This window comes from Mustela nigripes, chromosome 5 (genome assembly GCF_022355385.1).
Source record: "Mustela nigripes isolate SB6536 chromosome 5, MUSNIG.SB6536, whole genome shotgun sequence".
In the NCBI taxonomy this organism is placed as follows: domain Eukaryota; kingdom Metazoa; phylum Chordata; class Mammalia; order Carnivora; family Mustelidae; genus Mustela; species Mustela nigripes.
In genome coordinates, this window is record NC_081561.1 from 148,597,306 (window position 1) to 148,618,312 (window position 21,007).

Sequence of the window (21,007 nt, forward strand, 5' to 3'; positions counted from 1 at the left end):
GGTTACTGATCAGAAGGAGCCCCCCTTTTCTCTCAAAATGGCTTTTTTTTCACCTTAATAATTCTCTTCCTGAAAAGTGAGAGTAAAGGAAGGCATTCCGGCGCATACGGGCAAGGGGGCAAGAACGGAGAGCTTTAGGTCTGAGGACAGAGCCGGTGGGTCGTTGGGGCGAGACCCAGAGTGGGGTTCCTGTGGCTGCCGGGAGGCAGTGCAGACGTCACTCACTGCGATGGGCTCTGGAGAGAAATGCAAGTCACCCGGCACCGCTGTGACCGTCAGCGAGGTATCCGGGAAACTCATTTCACAACCCTGATGAGACGAAACAGTGATCTGATCGAGCCAATACAGCGCTTGTTAAACTTCTGATACACTTTCCAGACTGTGGAACTGTTTTTAGAGGGAGACAGAGAGAGGCCGCGCGTGCACACACACACACACACACACACACACACGCATACGCACACACGAGTGCGCACACACGCACACACGCACACGAGAGTCGGCGGGGCAGAAAGGCAGAGGGAGATGCCCAGAGCAGGGCCCGACACAGGGCTCCATTTCACAGCCCTGAGATCATGACCTGAGCTGAATCAAGAGTCAGACACTCCACCAGCGGAGCCCTCTAGGCGCCCCTCCCAGCGATTCCTGTAAAGCCAGGATTTGTCAGACACTCAAGAGAAATCTGTGGCCGTTAAGGTCATGACTGCTCAGCTAGTGTGAGGTGTTACTTGCTGCTGTCAGCGTCTGTGTGTGATGGGTGTATGATATGTAGCCTTATGTACAGGGAAGATTGGGGGTTCGCCAGAGCTGCTCCTGCACCATCTACTGATACCCGGGAAGCATCACAGTCCTGGAAGCAAGACCAGTCCTCTGGTCTTGAACCAGAGGAGCCACTTCCCTGAGGGCCAGCTGCTGTGTCACCCTAGGGAAACCGATGGGGCCCGCTGGACACGGGCACGGGTCTCAGAGAGTGAAAGAATAGAGCCACATCATTCCTGGTTCGGATCCCGTGGGGGAGGGCAGGGGCCCACCATGTTGGACACAGTCATGGAATGATTCACGGAAGGTCATGATGTTCTCTGGACTGGGCGTTTCTAAGCTTTGACACTGGTATTCACGGGGTTGGGTGTCGTGAGGCCCCCAGGAGGTCACCAGGCAGGAGCTGGGCTGTAGCGATTGGTTAAAAATTGGATGCAGGTGGGCGCCTGGGTGGCTCAGTGGGGTAAAGCCTCTGCCTTCGGCTCAGGTCATGATCTCAGGGTCCTGGGATCGAGCCCCACATCAGGCTCTCTGCTCGGTGGGGAGCCTGCTTCCCCCTCTCTCTCTCTGCCTGCCTCTCTGCCTACTTGTGATCTCTGTCTGTCAAATAAATAATAAATAAAATCTTTAAAAAAAAAATCAGGTGCTGGCAATGCCATTGTGCACATTGGCTCAAGCACGTGACTGTGTCCGGAGCCCTTTGTAGGGCTGGCCCTGGACCAAAGAGCGTTATGGGGTTGGCTGGTTTCCAAGCGCTTGGATGTCGGCTTTGGTTTCCATCCCGGGCTTGACACCCACGCGTCTCACTCTCTGTCTCTCTGCCCTGGCTCTCTACCGCTGGGCCTGTTGGCTGCCGAGGGGTCAGCAGGCCTGAGATCAGGGGCCTGTTGGAGCTGGCTGAGGTGCTGTCCACCTCCACGGGTCACTCTCAGGCTCCCTGACTCTGAGGCAGGGTCTGCCCCACACCAGACTCTGCAGGGGCCAGGCTGCTCAGACAGTCCCCACATGGGGAGCTGTGTCCTCGCAAGCAGAGGTTTGCACACAACAAGGGGACAAGCGGGTGCCCAGCACGCACGCGTGCCCCAGGGTGCTGCTGGCCTTGCTCCCGACTCACACTGCTCTCCCCCAGGGGTGTCTGTTGGCCTCTCCATCTGCCTCTGGGGCCTGCCTGTCTGCTCAGCTCCCCAAGGGCAAACAGTGCAGACAGGGATCCTGGCCCTGCCACTTACTGGCTAAGTGACCTGGGCCAGTTAGGCACCTGCCCAGATCTCAGTCTTCCCGTCCGTGTAGTGGCCATAATGCTGGTACCTACTTCATGGGGTTGTTGTCGGCGTTAAATGACATGATGGATGGGGAGGACTGAGGACAGCGACCGGCACCGTCGGAACCGCGCAGAGTGTGCTCACAGCTGCCGGGCCCGTTGCTTCAGTGAGTTCCAGCTCAAGCTCATCTCCCCAAAGCACATGAAACTCTTCAGCGCTGTCTCTCTTGCATCATGTGTTGGCCACACGCAGTGAGCATGTGTTGAAGGAACCCACGAGCGTGATCACGGAGAGATGCCGACGTCCCCCAGGCTCGTAGGTGCCCTGCCTGCCTGCTTGCTCTGAGTGCGGACGGTGTTGCTGTCTGTCGGGTGTGGACCTTGTCACCACCTCTGCCTGTGAAACACTCCTACGTGCAGACAGAGGCCATGGCGGACTGTGCCACAGACCTCGGGGCACCTGATTGTTTCAGCTGAACGATCATGGTGAGCCTCGCGTCACCGGGCTCTCTGCCGTCCTCCTCATCAGCCTGCAGATGCTCCTGACATGGCCCATTTTGCAGATGAGGGAAGGGAGGTTGGAGCAGGTGCAGCTGCCTGCTGAGGGTCACAGAGCTGTGGGTGGTGAGTTCATGCTCTGGTCCTGGTTCTGCGACCCCCTGCACCGTGTGGCCATGAGCTGTTTGCGGGATCGTTCACGGCACCGCAGGCTGTTCTGAGCACAGAATGAGGGGCAGACATCACCAGCCAGTGCCTGAGGAAAGCCCGCTGGTTTGTCCTATGGTGGGAGGAGGAGGGGCCTGGAAGGGACAGGGAGATGGCTTTCAGAGAACACAAGGCCCACTGGGTTACTCAGAGCCATGGCAAAGAGACGCGTGTCCAGAAAATTCAGGAGGAATGGAGCCCACCCACTCTTCTTTCTGTTCCTTTTCTCTCCAACCCCCGATCCTGTCTCTTTTTTTCTGAAACAAAGCCATGTGATGCTGTAAGTCTCTACTTGAACGTGCGATTTCCAGAAAGACATAAATCATGGTGGCTTGTTGAACTGGGCCCTGATGGAGCTGGCCATTTGGCCTGCTGGATCTGTGCTCCCCGGCCTGGGCCTCATGAACCCTCTCCCTTCTGCCGCGGCTGCGCACACTGGAGACTGTCCTCCATTGTGGTGTCTGAGGCTGGGGAAGGAGCTTGCTGAGACCACGGACTCGCAGCGGAACCTGGCACCCTCCGTTGGACGCCCTTCTGGCAACATAGTGGGATTCCAGACTGTAGCTGGATCTGAACCAGGTGCTCAGAACCACAACTCACATGATCTCCCCCTTAAATCATAGGTGTTCTTCTCTCCACGTTGTATTTTTGTGGTTTCCTCCACTGGTCACGCATACCGTAATTGCTAAAAAAGTCATGTCCTTTAAAGTAGCATTTACATGGGATGAGAGTTCACCCGTGGAGGGACTTCAGCTGTGCCCTTTGAGAGATGAATCCGAGGGGCAGTGTTTATGTCTGTGAGCAGGGGTCAGGTCTCTAAGGTGCAGCTGGCCAGCCCGCAGCTTACGAAGGTGTTCACTGTCCCTCAGGCCCCCCGTTTTGAAGCCTTTTTCTGCACCTGAGTCCTGCAATCTCACCCATTTCTCTCCCAATTCTCATTCCAATTGCTGAGAATTCTTCAGCACACCCTTGTCGCCAGAAAACCGTAAGGAAAGAGTGAGAGCTGATTTCTGGTTGGGGTTCATGGATTCTAGGCAGCATGCAGTTTTGCTGCTGGAGGGGAACGTGCAGCTTTCTTCCACATCCTTGGGGACACCGTTGCTGGGAAGGATGTGAGGTTTGGGGGAGGCTTTTTGTCCAGAGGCAGTTGGAAGACAAAGTAAACAGCACCCCGGGATCTTCTCCAAATTCTGTTGCAAAATACCTGACTCCAGGAGCAGGTTACCAAGGACGCTTGACTCTGCTTTAAAATCACTTCGTACTTTAAGAACAAGATGGAATCATTTGTGTGGCCTGGTTTGAGTAAATACCAAGTCAACTTCGGGGGCTGGTGAGCAAGCTCAGGGGTGGTTGGTCTGGGAGAAAGTGTGCCCGAGGGGGCAGGGAGCCCTTTCCAAGGTCCCCTGGGGCTCAGCCTCTTCACCCCGAATCTGCAGCTTCTGGTCCTCAGCCCCTAGATTACACAATGCTGCCTTAATCCAGTGGAGAGGTTCTTTTGTGAGGAGCATCGGATGACTACATAGGGCATTTACAGTTAGCTCAGAATGCTAAAACCAGAGTAGTCATGTTCAGAAATATTGCTGAAATATTATCATTTCCAGTCCAAAATAGAACACACTCATTGCAGAAACACATGATAACAGTAGAGCTGATGACTAAAGATGGTTAAGCTCTTTAAGAAATCTGGATTTGTGTTGAGGAGATTGGACAGCTATATCTAGAAGAATGAAACTCGACCATTTTCTTACACTGTACACAAAGATAAACTCGAAATGGATAAAAGACCTCAGTGTTAGGCAGGAATCCATCAGAATCCTAGAGGAGAACATAGTAACCTGTTTGACATCGGCCACAGCAACTTCTTTCAAGATATGTCTCCAAAGGCAAAGGAAACAAAAGTGAAAATGAAGTTTTGGGACTTCATCAAAATCAAAAGCTTCTGCACAGCAAAGGAAACAGTCAACAAAACAAAGAGGCAACCCACGGAATGGGAGAAGATATTTGCAAATGACAGTACAGACAAAGGGCTGATATCCAGGATCTATAAAGAACTCCTCAAACTCAACACACACAAAACAGACAATCATATCAAAAAATGGGCAGAAGATATGGACAGACACTTCTCCAATGAAGACATACAAAGGGCCAACAGACACATGAAAAAATGTTCATCATCACTAGCCATCAGGGAGATTCAAATCAAAACCACATTGAGATACCACCTTACACCAGTCAGAATGGCCAAAATTAGCAAGACAGGAAACAACATGTGTTGGAGAGGATGTGGAGAAAGGGGAAGCCTCTTCCACTGTTGGTGGGAATGCAAGTTGGTGCAGCCTCTTTGGAGAACAGTGTGGAGATTCCTCAAGAAATTAAAAATAGAGCTTCCCTATGACCCTGCCATTGCACTCTGGGGTATTTACCCCAAAGATACAGATGTCGTGAACAGAAGGGCCATCTGTATCCCAATGTTCACAGCAGCAATGGCCACGGTCGCCAAACTGTGGAAAGAACCAAGATGCCCTTCAACCGACGAATGGATCAGGAAGATGTGGTCCATATACACTATGGAGTATGATGCCTCCATCAGAAAGGACGAATCCCCAACTTTTGTAGCAACATGGCGGGACTGGAGGAGATGATGCTGAGTGAAATCAGTCAAGCAGAGAGAGTCAGTTATCACATGGTTTCACTTACTGTGGAGCATAAGGAATAACACGGAGAGGAGGAAGTGAGTTGGGGGAAATCGGAGGGGGAGACAAACCATGAGAGACTGTGGACTCTGAGAAACAAACTGAGGGTTTTGGAGGGGAGGGGGTGTGGTGTCGGGTGAGTCTGGTGGTGGCTACCAGGGAGGGCACGAGCTGTCTTGGAGCACTGGGTGTGGAACAATAAGCAATGACTCTTGGAACACTGTAAAAATAAAATAAAAGGAAAAAACAAAAAAAGCAATCAGGATTTGTGGAGAGAGGCTCAAAGGAAGAAGGGAGCAGAGCAGGGCCCCAAAAGGTTTGAGAGAAGGCCGCACGCTGGGGCCCCCTTTCTATCCCAGAGACTTCTTAGCAGAGGTAGAGCCGTGTGTCTTGAAGCCTGGAGGCTGTGGACTGTTCTCCGGGGGCAGGAGCTGCAGCCGGGAGGTGAGCCCCTTGGCTGCCGCCCGAGGGCTGGGCACACCGCAGTGCTCGCGTCTGCTGGAGGATGGAACCTTGCAGATGTGCGGCATTTGGCTGCTCTTAGACCTGCCGCAGCAGGAGGAGTAGGTATGTCTCCTTCCGAGCTGGGAGCCGACCCCACAAGACTGTGGCCAGAGCGGACGTGCTGCTGGAGAAAGGTCTATTGTGTGTGCGTTTTGTTCTTGAGGTAAACCCGCTGACCTTTTGGGAGAGGGTGTGAGAACCCACCGCCTTCCAGTGATTTCCGCCTGTGTTGGAGAGAATGAATGGTTTCCGCAGGGGTGTGTTAACTTCTCTGGGCGGTGAGACCTTCCCCTAGATGAACTGCTGGTACCTTCCCTCCTATATTACTGTTACAACCCAAGACACAAGGTAAGCCTTCTTAAATGTCACCAAGTTACATCTTCAGCGTAAATGTTGGTTTGTATCTCAACATCACTTTCAAATTATAAGACAAGTCAGTGGGTTTCATGTTCTGTGTGGTGAGGTGTTTTCGCTAAGGCGTGCACCCCAGCAGGAGACGGTGGTGATTCTTAATGAACCCTGCATGGATGGTTCTGAGCGTAATGAGCAGGTAAACTCCAAATTCATTCAGAACAGAATTTTCTTTTTTCAGTCCTTCGAGCAGTGCAGTAATGGCGGGGGAGCCAGTGCTGGTTGCCGTTTTGAGCTCCTGGGGAAGAGAGAGCCGCACCTCACGGGTGTAGGGCAGACCTCTTGGGTGACAGAAGTGTAGACATGCTCTCGTGAATTACTCCACAGCCTTGGCATTTCCCAGCACTCTCCCGCAAAAAGTTCCTCAGTATTCTTTCGTATAGAATGAAATCCAGCTGGAAGCAGGGTTTTCTTGATCTTTGGTTGCACAACTTTTTTTAAAAAAAGATTTTATTTATTTATTTGACAGACAAAGATCACAAGTAGTCAGGGAGACAGAGAGAGAGAGGAAGGGAAGCAGGCTCCCCACTGAGCAGAGAGCCTGATGCGGGGCTCGATCCCAGGACCCGGAGATCATGACCTGAGCCGAAGGCAGAGGCTGAACCCACGGAGCCACCCAGGCACCCTGGTTGCATAACTTTTTATTTAAAAAAAAAATGTTCCTTTTTAAATCTAATGTGCTTTGCTGTGTCAACACGGCCAAATGCATGTTAAGGGGATTAGGGCTTTCCCAGTGAGGGAACGGTGATCTGTTTATTGCATACGGGAGCCCATGTCCTCACATGCGTGGCCAACTAAGGAGTCAGCAGCAGACGTCGGAACTAGTCGAGGGCCTGTGACTGCAGATGACGCTGTCACCTCAGCATACATGATGGCGTGTGTCGTTTGACGAGGACGTGACAAGCACTGTGAACTGCTCAAAGTGGGACCCAATATTTGCGTAACAACTGTCGATGACCACTTGGGAGCCAAAAATAATTTATTCCTTGTTTTCCCCTTTTAGGTTCCATAAATGAAAAAGTGCCCCAACGGGAAGGCACAGGAAAGACAGGTAACTATCTTAGAATAAATTTCTATGATGATAATATGCAGCAGCTGATTCAGTCAGCGCCTTGTTGAGATTGTAATGTGGGCTGTGTGATAAGGAGAGCTGAGCACTTGATTACTTCCTCATTCAACACCCGTGTGTGGGTCCATTTAGAGGGACAGGGACCTGCGGGGCTGGCGTATAACCCACGCTGCCCACCTGAGGGCCTCCTAGGTGTGGCTTTGCTGGGACCCCGGTGCGGGCAGGTGCCACAGGGGTCTGTCCCTGTGGGAGGGCTCTAGTTTGGTGTTGGGTTCCACATGTGGTTGTGGAGTTCGGGCGGTCACTGTGGCCCATCAGAAAGAGGGGTATGCTTTCCACCTGTGACAGTCATGCCCTCGGGGACTGGGGACAACAAGAACCGGGCAGAGCAGCGGGCCGTGTGCTTTTGGAACCCCTCCAGGGCTCCTGGTTCATCTCACACAGGCCACGGCGCATCCGCCATGACCATCCACGAATCCCAAATATTCTCTGTGCCCTCACACAGCCGTCATCCTGTAGACCCAGGGATGTGTTTTTCCTCCTTTATATCAACTTTTAAAGTCAGAAGTTGTTTTCAAGAGAAAATAAAAATGTTTTAGAGCCAAAATTTTAGGTTTTTTTTTTTTTTTTCTGATGTAGGTTATAGTGTATGACCCAGTAATAGAGGAAAGTGGTGTAAAGCCAAGTAGACCTGGGTTTCATTCAAGTCCATTCCCAGAAGCCGGCACTGAGGCTGTGGCGGGCATCGTCCCTGCCCTGGGAAGATGGTGGCGTCCCTAAAGTCCTGAAGATAAGCACAGGGGACAGGCACATCAGCCGTGAGGACGGTGTGCAAGGGGCTCCGTGGGGGTGTGCGCGGAGCAGCCCCGTGGAAGGGGGTGGTGGGTGGGCGTGGAGTGTGTGGACGGGGTATGGCATGACGTAGGACAGAACAACCGTATAATTGGGGAAAGTAGCCCATTTTCTAGGGGAAAGACAGCGGCAGCAGAGTTAGAATGCTGCTGGAGCAAGGGTTTACGTCCGGAAAAGAATGTTCAGTGACCAGCATGGACTCGGGTCTGTGCAGCCCCAGGTCGGGCCTGTCGGTATTTTGTAGAGGAGGAAGGGGCGACATTCATGATTGTCACCTCAGTCCGAGGCTGGGGGCCGCGGGGACGGAAGGAAACTCCGTCCACTGTGGAACCGCTCCAGAGGTCACGCGAACATCCCTAGGGAACGGGTATGTGGGCACAGAAATTAATTTAAGGCCAGAACACATTCCTTCTACTGAAGGCTCTTGATATACAGACATGAACACAAGAGAGAAAATGCCTGACATTAAGCCACGCAGCTGGGTTATGGATAAAAATGAGGCCTTTGCTAACTCTAGTGGGGAAAACAGAACGCACACGGCTCTCCCAGTTCTGTTTCATTTTCTTGGGTCCGAGTTCAGTAGGTGCTGTTATGTTCGTTATGCTGGGACAGAACTCCACACGGGCCTGAGCGTAGACGGGGGTGGAGGGCGGTCGTGCTGATGGGGGTGGGGGTAGGGCCTGGACCAGGAGACGCGGGGGCCCCTGGTGCCGGACATGGGGGGTGACGGGGCCTCATCCTGCCCGCTGTGCCCTGAGCCTCGCCGCCATGAGTGAGCTGGGCCGACTTTCTAGGCTGGCTTGGACCCAGTGACTTTGGGAGCAGACTCGTGGCCCCAGAGTGGTGACGCGGCTGGGCCTCAGGAAAAATGTACGGCACTAATAATGTGCCGACTGACGTCGCTTCAAAGGACGTCTGAACATGTTTGGTGCACTGCACATACGTCCCCGGCTAGCTTTAGCTTCAGGGAGGAGATGACGAAATACTTTCTGGGCTTACAGGTCCAACAGTGTTAGAGCTTGAGTTTCTCGAATAGGCAGCATTACATTTTTTGTGTTCCGACAGAAAGAAAACTTTTTCCCCCCAAAAGACCGTTGTGTGTTAAAGTTTTTTAAAAAAGCTTTTTGGTTTCCCCCCAAGAAGAGTTTATGAGAAACTTCGTTTTTACTCTTCAGACATCTGGGAAAGTCACGAATCACAGATAAGCCTTGTGGCTGGTGCTCATCTCTCTCACTATTTAGCGTATTTTAATCCTGAAATTATTTTATAACCGGATTGCATGGGCAAGCTTGAGGGAAAGGCACAGGCTGGCTCTTGGGAGCCCTGCAAGGTGCCCTGTGACCGCCCCCAGGGCAGGGGCCCGCTCACCCAGAGCAGACTTCAGCAGCTCCTTCTCCACATCTCCCTGCTAGATCTCAGAACTTTCTAGAACCTTAGGCTCTACCAGGGAACCCACAGTCCATTGTTCTACTGATTAAGGAAAGATTATCCACAGGACCTATGCCTCCAAAGAGATCGCAGAGCGCTGCTGTGACCCCCAGCCCCCGTTCTGTGACATCGACTCTGGTCCCTCCATGCGTCCCTTGCCCTAGCTCCTGCAGGGGTGAGGGAGGGGCTGATGGTGCAGGGGTGCCCAGAGCAGGAAGTCAGACTCGATTCTTCGATCCCGACCTTGTGCTCAGGAAGATGGGGCGGGGCCAGAGCAAGGGCATCCGGGGTCCCCCAGCCCACGCCCCTGACTTGGTCACCCCCGCTCGCTGACTCTGCCGACACGAGTCCCCGCCCCGCTGCTGTGCTCCCTGCCTTACGTTATTCTGTCCCTTGCTCGCCCGTCCCAAGCTGCTCTGGCTCCCTGGGACACCCAGCACCTCCCTCAGGGCCGGTTTTCAGCCGGCACGTGCCTTACGTGGCAGTGCACCAGGGCCCCTGTGAGGTTTATGGGGAGCCCTGCCCGGCTCCGCTCACCCGTGCACCTGGGGTGGTGGTTTTGGCTGATGTGTGGGGTGTATGCAAGCCCCCCGCTTCCATCCTGTATGTGCACTTACTGAACTTACTCTCATAATTGTAGTCTCCTTGCAAATCTTTTCCGTTCTGAATTCAGATGATGCCACAGCTCCAGCGCTGGAGACTCAACCCCAAGGAGATGAGGAAGGTGAGCCCAGGGGAAAGCAGGGTCTGGCTGGGGGAGGGCGGCGGGGCGCATGGGGAGGACACGGAAACACACTGGGACAGTCGTGGGCAAGGACAGCGGACATGAGCCCGGGAGACACAGGGTCTGGCCGGGGGAGGAGGCGGGTGTGCACGGGGCCATCATGGGCCTGGGCAGTGCAGGCAAGTCACGCTGCTGGGAGTCCCCTCCAAGTGGACTGGACTTGGCCACTTGCAGCTCTCTGAGGGCTCCTGCCGTCCTTCCTGGAGGCTCTGGAGACGGCTCGTGAACGGGGCCATGTGCTTTCATACAGCACGACACAGAGGTCTTTTTTAAATCAAAATTTATGAGTTGAGATTGTATAATTGGGAGGCCATAAAATATTTATTTCAAAGGGTGTAGACACGTACGTCCTGTTCCTTGCTCATGCGTCGTGTCTGACATCATGTCTCCACTGCAACGCGATGTGTGAGAAGGAATTCGTGAGGTCATGTGTGTGCGGGTGTTTCCAAGGGTTTTGAACGTTGTAGTTACGGCAAAGGTGGATTTCCCATTCCTGGCCTTTCTGACGTCAGCTTCGGTACTTGCCAAAGGCTCCCAGGTTCTCGGGCCCAACAGGACGAGGGTTTGAAGGTGATAAATAAGTCAGAGACTGAAAGGTAGAGCGACGAGGCGCTCCGTAGAGAGTGGGAGCAGGAGGGGCTCACGTCCGCAGGCCCCGAGCCGACACAGTGTCGTGCGCTCCCGGAGTCCGTGGACGCCGCAGGTCCGAGGTCACAGGCTGTGAGCGCAGAGGGTGGCTCTGCCGTGGGGTCTCAGTCCTGCCGTGTGACTGGCGCCCGGCAAGCGCTCGGGTTTGCCGGACGGTACTGCGGAAAGGGACCGTTCCTGAAATGTCTTCCACAAAATCGTATCTTCCGTGTTGTGGTTTGTGCTGAGTCTTCCCTGAGCAGAACCGTGTGTGCCGCACAAACGTCCGCTCTTGGCGGCACGAGGGCGGGTTTCTGTCGGGGTTTCTCCCTGGAACCCGCTTCTCTGAAGGGAGGCCAATCGGAAGACGTGCCATTCTGTTACACTCGGGAGGCGGGAGCGCGGAGGGAAGGCACAGGCTCCGTGCCTGACTCTTGCCCTTTGTTTCACGCGCATAATCATTTTAACGGTTTCTTTAAAAATGTGCACAATGTATGTACTGAGCGCAGCGCCTGTGGCTTTTAGGCTGCCTACCGAGCTCTGTCATCGGGAGACTGTGTTTTCAAGATATATTGGAAATAATCGTCACTTTGTTTTGGTTTCTTAGATATCGCATCACGTTACCCCACGCTTTGGACTGAGCAAGTTAAAAGTCGGCAGAACAAAACCAATAAGAATGCAGGTAAAAGGGGGCCCGACGCCACTTTGTGAGGAGGGTTTTGGTCGACGCAGGGAGTGGCTTTGTTTTCTGGAAGTTAAGCACGTAGTCCATTTTTTTTCTCAATTTTTGATGACTCACGCAAATGATTCTTGTGACCTGACCACCAAAATGTAGCTCAGATACTGGTGTTTTTATTAAGTTTTCTAAGTTCCTTAAAAGCGTTCTCTGAAAATGTCAAGCAAATGAGAGCTTCAGTGTAAAAATAGAAATATTTGATACTAAGTATTTGTTTTTGACCTCATTTCAGAGATGTCCAAACACTTGTTAATTTAATTCAAAATCCTCAGAACTATGTGGATTGCATTTGCTGCGAAGGAGTGTTTGACAGAGTTTTACATTTTTTAAAAAAGATTTTATTTATTTGAGAGAGAGAGACAGAGCCCGTGCGTGAGGGGGGAGGGCCGGGGAGGAGCCGACCCGCTGCTGGGCAGGGACCCGGACTTGGGACTCGATCCTGGAACTCCGGGAGCCCGTCCTGAGCGGAAGGCAGTCACGGGACCAACTGAGCCGCTGGGCGCCAGAGAGTTCTGTGTGTTACGGCGACGTCTGAAGAGGGGACAGTGGCTCCATGGACAGGTTTTGCCGCCGCGGACGCGTCCTGTGCGCTCCGAGCTTAGCGGGTTGCGCGCTTGCCTGGCTGCCCCAGCGGTGCTCCCGTGTGAGGACTTAGTGAAAGACAGTGACCGTCCAGGGCTGGGTGTTCCGTGGCCAGGACCGCAGAGTGATCACGGGGCGGTGCGTGACGGCCCCAGGCGCGGGCGGCGAATGTCCGCAGAAAAACAGCCTCTGAGTCCCAGCTTGGCCGCGGGTGGTTGCGTGCTCTCCTTCCCGTGTTTCCACGCCACCTGACAATTAACAGAAAGAAATCGGAAGTTTCCCCGCATTCAGGATACGGAGGATCGTTTGTCTTCCCCTCCGTGTCCCCGACGCGCACGCTGAGAGGGACTCCTGATGGGAAACCCCGGGTCTGGGTGTCTCGAGGCTCCTGCAGGGCCCAGGACAGAGGCTCTGCGGTGGGGACGGTCACTGACCCAGCACCCCCGAGGCAACACGGAGAACGAGCTGCGGAGGCGCCTTGGGAGGGCTGGGCTGGGGCGGGCCTGCCGTGTCCTTCTGGAGCGACTTCCGCCCCGAGGTCCCCCGTCCCCTCCTCCAGCCCCGCAGCACGACGCTCCGCTCCCTTGTTGCTGCCGAGGACGCCCCCTGCACGCGTCGTCCGGGGTTGTAGCCCCGCCGGGCTGAGATGAGGAAGGGAAAATCCACGGGTCTGACTCTCAGATGCGCGCGAACGGCAGGGAAACCGTGATCATGTTCTAGAATCTGCGTTTTTTTCTCTGGAGTGATCGGGAGAAGTTGTCCTGTCGTATAAAGGATCAACACGCATCCTACTCTCACGAACTTTAGTGCCAGGGAGATTTCCTCGGTCTTGTCACTCTGGTGCCCGAAGCGATCTCGTTAGATTTGCCCTGTAGTGTGTGACGCGCGCGGAGAAATGAAGAAAACGTCGTCTGTTTTCCGTGGGCCTTGGAGGCGTCTCCTGGGAGAAGCAGGGTGGCCCTCCCCAGCTTTACCTGAGGAGTGCGTAGCGTAGCAAAGGATTCTGAACGATGTCCCTGGAAACACGCATTCTCCATAGAAGCAATTTGACGTGTCCGAGGACATGATTTCAGGTTTTGACAGAGTAAGCTGCCTGTGGACACATGCGTCTCTGTCACTCGTCACGGGCTCTTACCAGAGTCCCAGGCCAACGGCAGCATGCCAGGCGCTCGCCGTGTAGGGGCTGAAAATGATGTTTCGGGAAATGCCCGTGTCCCTAAGTCACCGTCTGCTACGATCTGGTTTCAGTCAGCCTGCGTGAGCAGACTTACAGAAGGTGACACTTGCTGCTACCTGGACACAGGGCAAGGAATTCCTGGGTTCTCCGTTGTCAAGATGCACGGTCTTTCCCAGGGTCTGAAGAAGGTCCCGGCAAACTGGTATTTTACAAAATGAAAATAGTCTTGGATGGGCACCGTGGAACAGTGAAACCGTTGTTGAGGTTTCAAATGCAAAACGAGCTTCAATTTTAATTTTTTCATTTAATTTTTAATTTTTTAATTTCAAGGCGGGGGAGGGACAGAAGAAGAGAGAGACTGTCAAGCAGGCTCCATGCCCCGCGCAGAGCCTGACGCAGGGCTCGCTCGCAGGACCCGGAGACCCTGACCCCAGCTGAAGGAAAGAGTCGGAGCTTAAAGGACTGAGCCACCCAGGCGCCTCTAATTTCTATTTTTATTTATGCTTATTATTTTAATTTATTTATTCAACAGAGAGTGAGAGATCACAAGTAGGCAGAGAAGCAGGCAGAGAGGGAAGAGAAAGCAGCTCCTGCCGAGCAGAGACCCCGACGCAGGACTCGATCCCAGGACCCTGAGATCGTGGCCTGAGCCGAAGGCAGAGCCTTCACTCACGGAGGCACCCAGGCGCCCCACTAATTTTTATTTTTAAAAGATACTTTTCTAATGATCTTCTCTGATAGAAGCAGGCACATTTATTTAACGAAGCACAAATAAGTGGTGATTCTTTCCTCTTCTGCACGTTTTTAAGGAGCTGTTTGTCCCCGCTCTTGCATTCCCTCCTGCAGAAGAGGCCAGACCCGGAGCCCATTTCTCTTTCCCTCTGATGTTTCTCTGTGAGTTCAAAGTCCCTCCTATTAGCCCTGCGAGCTTGTGTTAACATGATGTACTATCACTCATGCTACGGAGTACGCAGAATGCGATCGCCGTGCACAGTGAGTGTGTGCCGTGGGCCCGTGGTCAGCAGGCTTTGGAACGTTCCGTGGCGTTCACTAGGAGGGACCTTTCCTGCAGAGGAAACGGGTTCTCCAGGCTATGAGAGTTTACACACAGTGGGCACTTAGTGTCTATTAAATCGGTAAAGAGTTTGACCATTATGGTTTCCACGGGCTCTCTGGTGGCGTCACTACTACTTTTCCCTAAAACAAACTCAATGAAGCAAACAACAGAAAAAAACAGATAACTAGAAAAGAGAATTAATTTCAGTTTCAGAGAATTAAGTTCAGTTTGACCTGCGCACTTTTATTAGCCGAAATCCAATACGAACATGAATGAAATCATCTGTTGGTGATTGATTCCGCGAGAAGAGCGTCAGTCCGTTACGTGAGTCACCATCCATCGAGGAGTGAAACCTGAACTCGTGCTTCGGTCAAGAATGCATGACTCCGTTTCCTTCTCACTGTAAAGTCGAGAGTGTCCACTACGGTCCTGAATCATTTCTTCTGTGGCTTGATTTCTATCCGATAAGATATAAAAGTCGGTCACAAAATCTTAGCCGCAGAGCGGTTTGGTGACACGGTCGTTGAATTCTGTGGAATTCGTGCGTAGCATGTGGACGGAGTCAGAGGTGGCTCCGGAGCAGGAAAGACCTCACTCCCGAGAACAGAAGCTCAGTGCTGCTCACCGGACGGGCCGGACCGGGACTCCGCGGAGGGCGTGACACGGGCCCGTCTGGCCGCGGCCGAGCGCGCCGCTCGCCGTGGAAGGGGCCGTGCACGCCCGTGGCCAGAACCGGGAAACGCAGCGCCGACTGTCAGAGGGGGCGGCTCGGTGCGCGGCTGAGCTTTCCTCAGTGACCGCCGTCCTTTGTGGAGAAGCCCGGCTGTCGCGCCCACAGACGACGCGCTTTAGCGCGGTTCTGAAACCGGACCGCGGAGGACGCCACAGGGACGGCCTCGCCCAGCCGGTTCATGCAACGACCGAGGAAGCGGACCTGGGGCCAGACGGGCCGCTCACTGCAGGCGGCGCGGTGGACGCGTACTTCATAAAGATGCGCTGACCCTTCGGAGAAGCCACGTTGCACGACCATGAGCGTCTTCCCTTGGGATGTTCCAGCGACCCGCGAGGCTCACTGACACGACGAAACCCCACGAGGCGGAGAGCGCAGCTGTGTACTGGCCTCGGGGACCAGGGCTGAGGCCGTGTGGTCCGCTCAGTCAGTCCTGGCCGTGGCTGCCCCTCGGGTGTGCCCGCTGCTCCCCAGGACTCGGATCTCCCTTTACCCTGAGCTCTGGTCCCCTCAGTCTGCGTCCCCCTGGGGACGCATGGTGCTGCTGGCCCCGCTCGGCCCCGCTCGGCCCCGCTCGGCCCCGCTCGGCCCCGCTCGGCCCCGGCTCCCGGGCCCTCCTTACCTTCCCACGTAATGGGCATGTTCTGGCTCTTCTGTCCTGCCGAGTCACGGGTCGGGTCCTTACAGGTTTTCGTGATAATCTGGCTCTTTGCAGATGAGCAGATTCAGGAATCTGCCCTTGAGCCCCGCGACAGCCCGATGGCTGTGTGGCGTCCGGACCACTGGGACCAGGCCTTGTCACCGTCGGCCGCATCAGGGTCCGGCGCATCAGGGTCCGGCGCATCAGCATCCGGCTGCGGAGCAGCATGTGCAGGGCACACATCAGGCCAGGCTCGCTCTGGGGGTGACAGGCTGACTGGGCCACATCTTTCTGTGGACTCGCACACGTGGTCTTTCTTGCGTTTGCGCCGGCCGGTGTCCACGTCGGATGCTTACCTCCGGTCTGTGACTGAAAATCTCTTCACGGACGCCCGTCCTGTCTTCGTGCCGTGAGGACGCGGCCTCACAGGCGTCGCTGACTCAGCTCCCGAGGTGACCGCGATGGAGTCAGGAGGGAATGGCCGTGACCGTCCTCCGCTGTCGCGGCCGTGACCCTCCTTCTTCCGATGTCACAGCCGGTTCCGTGGCGTCTGGGCGGCCTCACATGACACCAAGTGGGACGCCCGCGGCGAGGCCCTGTGGTCTGCTGATGTGTTGGGACCTGGGGGGTCGGCGACAGCGGCTGATGCCTCCCGCCAGCTCCGCACCCCCAGCAGCGGTGACGGCATCGGGGAGCTGCGGCGAGTCCGTCGTGGGCCGTCCTGCCCCCTCTGCCTGGCCTGCGGAACGGGTGGGCGCTGCGGCGCGTCCTCTCTGGGGCTCGGGGGCGCGGGCCTGCACCAGGAGGGACGTCACCGCGGGGAGTGCTCGCACCCTCTCCCCGGAGGGGCAGGCGGCTGTGGATTCGGACACCAGGACGGTTGTATCCTCCGATCCGCGTGCGCCCCTCAACCTCCTACTTCCCGCCGGGGCCACACGTGCCCAGGCCTCGGTGCCGACCCCACAGTCGCTGGGGTCAGGCCGGAGTTTCCCGATGAGGCCGAGAAGCCTGGGGGGGGACCAGGGGACTGAGAGGTGCTGGTGGCCCAGGGCAGTCTCTGTGTCTGGGGTGTCGGTGCTGGGGGCCATCACACCGAGGGTCTGGGGGTGAGAGAGGGCGGACCCCCTGCCGGCCGGAGCTGGCAGCTTCTGGAAGGACAGCGTCTCGGGGAGGCGGGGGCCCTGGTCTGTGGTGTGGCTGGCGCTCCCCTTGCCTGGCGGAGGGAGGACGCGGGCTCCTCCTGCGGGTCACAGCTCCGCCCCGTGAGGCCCAGGGCACGGAGCAGGACCTGGGCCGCTGTGGGAAGGCCCCCGACAGGCTCATTCTGATGCAGGGGGTGAGCTCTGTGGGATCGGGCCCCACTGCTGTCTGTACCTTTTCTGTCACTGTGCGCTGGCCTCCGGTGGGTCACCAGGAGGCATTCTGTCCTGCAGGCGACCTCACGACCCTTCTCCAAGACCTGTTGGCTTGGGGCCGGCGGGTGGAATCTGCCATCGTCCCCCTGGGCCTGAGCTCTGTCGCCTCTGTCCTGAGTCAGGTTTGTGGCACTGTTGGGCAGCAGCCCCGTTGGGCTCTAACAGCGCACAGTTCCCGGGGTACGGGGGACCCAAGAGCACAGCCCGGAGGGGAACAGAGATGGCGTGAGTTGTCTGCACAACGACGCGGACGCAGCCTCCCTGCCGGCCTGGTGTCCTGGCCCTCTTGCCCGACCTCCTGTCCTCTGCCCGGTCTGAAGCATCAGACCTTCAGGCCTCCACATTTCCAGCCTCCGTGCCTGTCCCGCCTCCGGGGACCTGCGCTCACTGGCCAGGGAGACAAGAGACCAAGCAGCTTGTGGTTCTGCAAGTTGGAGAGAAAAGAGCTACACGCCGGGAGCGATTAAACCCGTCAGGAAGCCCTGCCCGAGCTCAGAGCCCACCAGGCTTGTCCGGCCCAGTGTTCCTGAGCTGGGGACCACCAGGAGGAGGCTGGTGAGCTCTCACTCCCGGGTCACAACCCATGGCTCCGTTCCCCTCGCTGGCACACGGTGAGGTCCCCGGGGGTCCGTCATACTGGTATCTCAGGACAGAATTCCTGCACACGGAGGCCCCACCAGCTGCCTGCACGCCACCCTGGGCCCAAATGCAGAGCCCAGCAGTGCCCCCAAACCTCCCAATCCCTAGGGCCCAGCAGCTCCTGACTGACACAGCCCTGCTGCCTGGCCACACACTAGGAGCTCCAGAGATGGTGCTCCATAGCTGAGCATTTAAGTCCGCTGCTCTGAGCGAAGCAAGTTGCCCTCCAGAAGTCAGGGCTCCTCCCAGCAGGACGGGGGGCGTCTCAGAGATCAGGTGAGGGTGTGGCATGGGGGTGGGGGACGCTGCGTCGCCAGGCAAGCAACACGGCTGCCCTCTCAGGGAGCACCAAGGAACCCTGCCACCATCTGATCTGGGCCCCCAGGTTCCAGTTACGTCCCCGCCTCTGTGCGGACACGGACTTGTTCTCTCTGTGAGATGCAGTGCTCGGGGGCCGGTGGGACTCAGGCCCACAGTGGGTCACGTCTGAGGTCTCTGTTGGAGGGCGTAGGTCCAGCATCAGGGTGAGCCCGCTGCCCTGATCTGGGGAAGCTGAGGACCGTGGCCAATCTCTGTGTTGGGCCAAAAGCTGACCTCTCTGGCTGCTGCCAGTAATGACCTGGACGGCGGGTGGACTGCAGAGTGCCCGCCGTGTAACCTCTACCCGCCCGTGGGAGACTCAGCATGGTTGACCATGGCCGCGGGCATGGAGGCCGCCCGGCCCCAGGCCTGGGAGCCTCTGTGCGGGTCCTGGAGGGCTGAGCTCTCCCCTCCTGGCCCGGGTCGCAGTGCCCTGCTTGGCCCTGCTGGGGTGGCCCTGCTGGGGCTGGGAGGCGGACCCTGACCCCAGACTCCCTCCAACGCTGGGGGCCGTGGCTCGTGGGGGTGCTGCAGGCTCTTCCCCAGCTCAGAGGGAGGGTCCGTGCGGCGGGCTTCGTGGCACTTGGCGTTCTGTCATGGGTCACGTCCGAAGCTGGCAGTGCAGCGTGTCTTTCTCTCTTTGCCTGTGGCTCCTCCAAAAGCTGGGCATCGGGCCGCAGGCGTGGCCCTTTGGAGACCCTGGGGAGAGTGCGGCCGGGATGGGTGGGCAGCCCTGGGAAGCCTCTGGTTCCACTGGTCTTTTTAAGTTGTGTGTGTGGGCGGGAGGGAACTTGGGGCCTGTCCGTCCTCTCTGACGTCCTCCTCCCGCTCCGGGGAAAATGCTTCTTCCTCCTCCCTGAGCTCGTAAAAACAGCTCTGTTTTCTGTCCAGGGGGACGTCCGTGACGCCCACGACGCTCCATGGTTATATGGAACCCCTCAGTGGAAACATTCTTCTGCTTTCTTCAGAGTTGATAATTGTTGTTTTATTGCACATATTAAAATTAGGGCCAGAAGATAATTATCTTTTGATTCTGCTTTAAATCATGGTAAATTGCATTCTCTTGGGGAGAGTAATACCCATTATGTTCTCTTCTGCGTTCCCAAGTTTCCAAGTCTTCGTTCCCCACTTCCCTTTTTACTCTGTTTTTCAAATGTGGGATCAAAAAAAGCATCAAGACACCGACCAGATTCGAAGTGATAAAACCTCTGTTTTTGCACAGATTTAAGTATTAAAGTAAGTCCGTAACTTCTTTTAAATGTAGACTGTAAAAGCCCATTTTTTAAAAATTAATTTATTTATTTTCAGCATAACAGTATTCATTATTTTTGCACCACACCCAGTGCTCCATGCAATCCGTGCCCTCTCTAATACCCACCACCTGGTACCCCGACCTCCCACCCCCCGCCCCTTCAAACCCCTCAGATTGTTTCTCAGAGTCCATAGTCTCTCATGGTTCACCTCCCCTTCCAGTTTCCCCCAAATCCCTTCTCCTCTCCATCTCCCCATGTCCTCCAGGCTATTTGTTATGCTCCACACATAAGTGAAACCATATGATAACTGACTCTCTCTGCTTGACTTATTTCACTCAGCATCATCTCCTCCAGTCCCGTCCATGTTGCTACAAAATTTGGGTATTCATCCTTTCTGATGGAGGCATCATACTCCATAGTGTATATGGACCACATCTTCCTTATCCATTCGTCCGTTGAAGGGCATCTTGGTTCTTTCCACAGTTTGGCGACCGTGGCCATTGCTGCTATGAACATTGGGGTACACATGGCCCTTCTTTTCACTACATCTGTATCTTTGGGGTAAATACCCAGTAGTGCAATTGCAGGGTCACAGGGTAGCTCTAGTTTTAATTTCTTGAGGAATCTCCACACTGTTCTCCAAAGAGGCTGCACCAACTTGCATTCCCACCAACAGTGGAAGAGGGTTCCCCTTTCTCCACATCCTCTCCAACACATGTTATTTTCTGTCTTGCTAATTTTGGCCATTCTAACTGGTGTAAGGTGATATCTCAATGTGGTTTTGATTTGAATCTCCCTGATGGCTAGTGATGATGAACATTTTTTCATGTGTCTGATAGCCATTTGTATGTCTTCATTGGAGAAGTGTCTGTTCATATCTTCTGCCCATTTTTTGATAGGATTGTCTGTTTTGTGTGTGTTGAGTTTGAGGAGTTCATTCTAGATCCTGATTATCAGCCCTTTGTCTGTACTGTCATTTGCAAATATCTTCTCCCATTCCGTGGGTTGCCTCTTTGTTTTCTTGACTGTTTCCTTTGCTGTGCAGAAGCTTTTGATTTATTTTAAAAAGTATTAATCTCCAGAGTGAAGACGCTGGCGCCCTCTTCAGCCTCACACCTGTGGCCCAACCACAGTGTGCGTCACTGAATTTATTCAATTTTCCTGATTATAAAGGAAAGCTTTAGTTTCGATCACGTGTAATTCTTAGATTTCAGTATCCAAACATGGTTAAAGAACCGGGACACAGCGTTGCAGTGTGAGGACGGGGAGTAGTGGTGAGAAGCACGTCCCGCCCACTGGGCCTGAGAGCTCGGGCCGGCGTGTGT

General features: G+C 55.0%; 1 protein-coding gene across 2 annotated transcripts in view; it reads left to right on the forward strand.

Annotated features, from left to right (window-relative positions):
• Positions 1–21,007, forward strand: part of SMOC2 (SPARC related modular calcium binding 2) — a 143,657-nt gene that overhangs the window by 58,118 nt on the left and 64,532 nt on the right. Inside the window, exons 5-7 of one of the 2 annotated variants that reach the window (XM_059399310.1) lie at positions 7,337–7,384; positions 10,323–10,406; positions 11,701–11,775. In XM_059399310.1, the coding sequence (XP_059255293.1) occupies positions 7,337–7,384; positions 10,323–10,406; positions 11,701–11,775 (207 nt within the window). The remainder of the gene's footprint in view (positions 1–7,336; positions 7,385–10,322; positions 10,407–11,700; positions 11,776–21,007) is intronic. The other variant, XM_059399311.1, reaches the window with a different exon arrangement.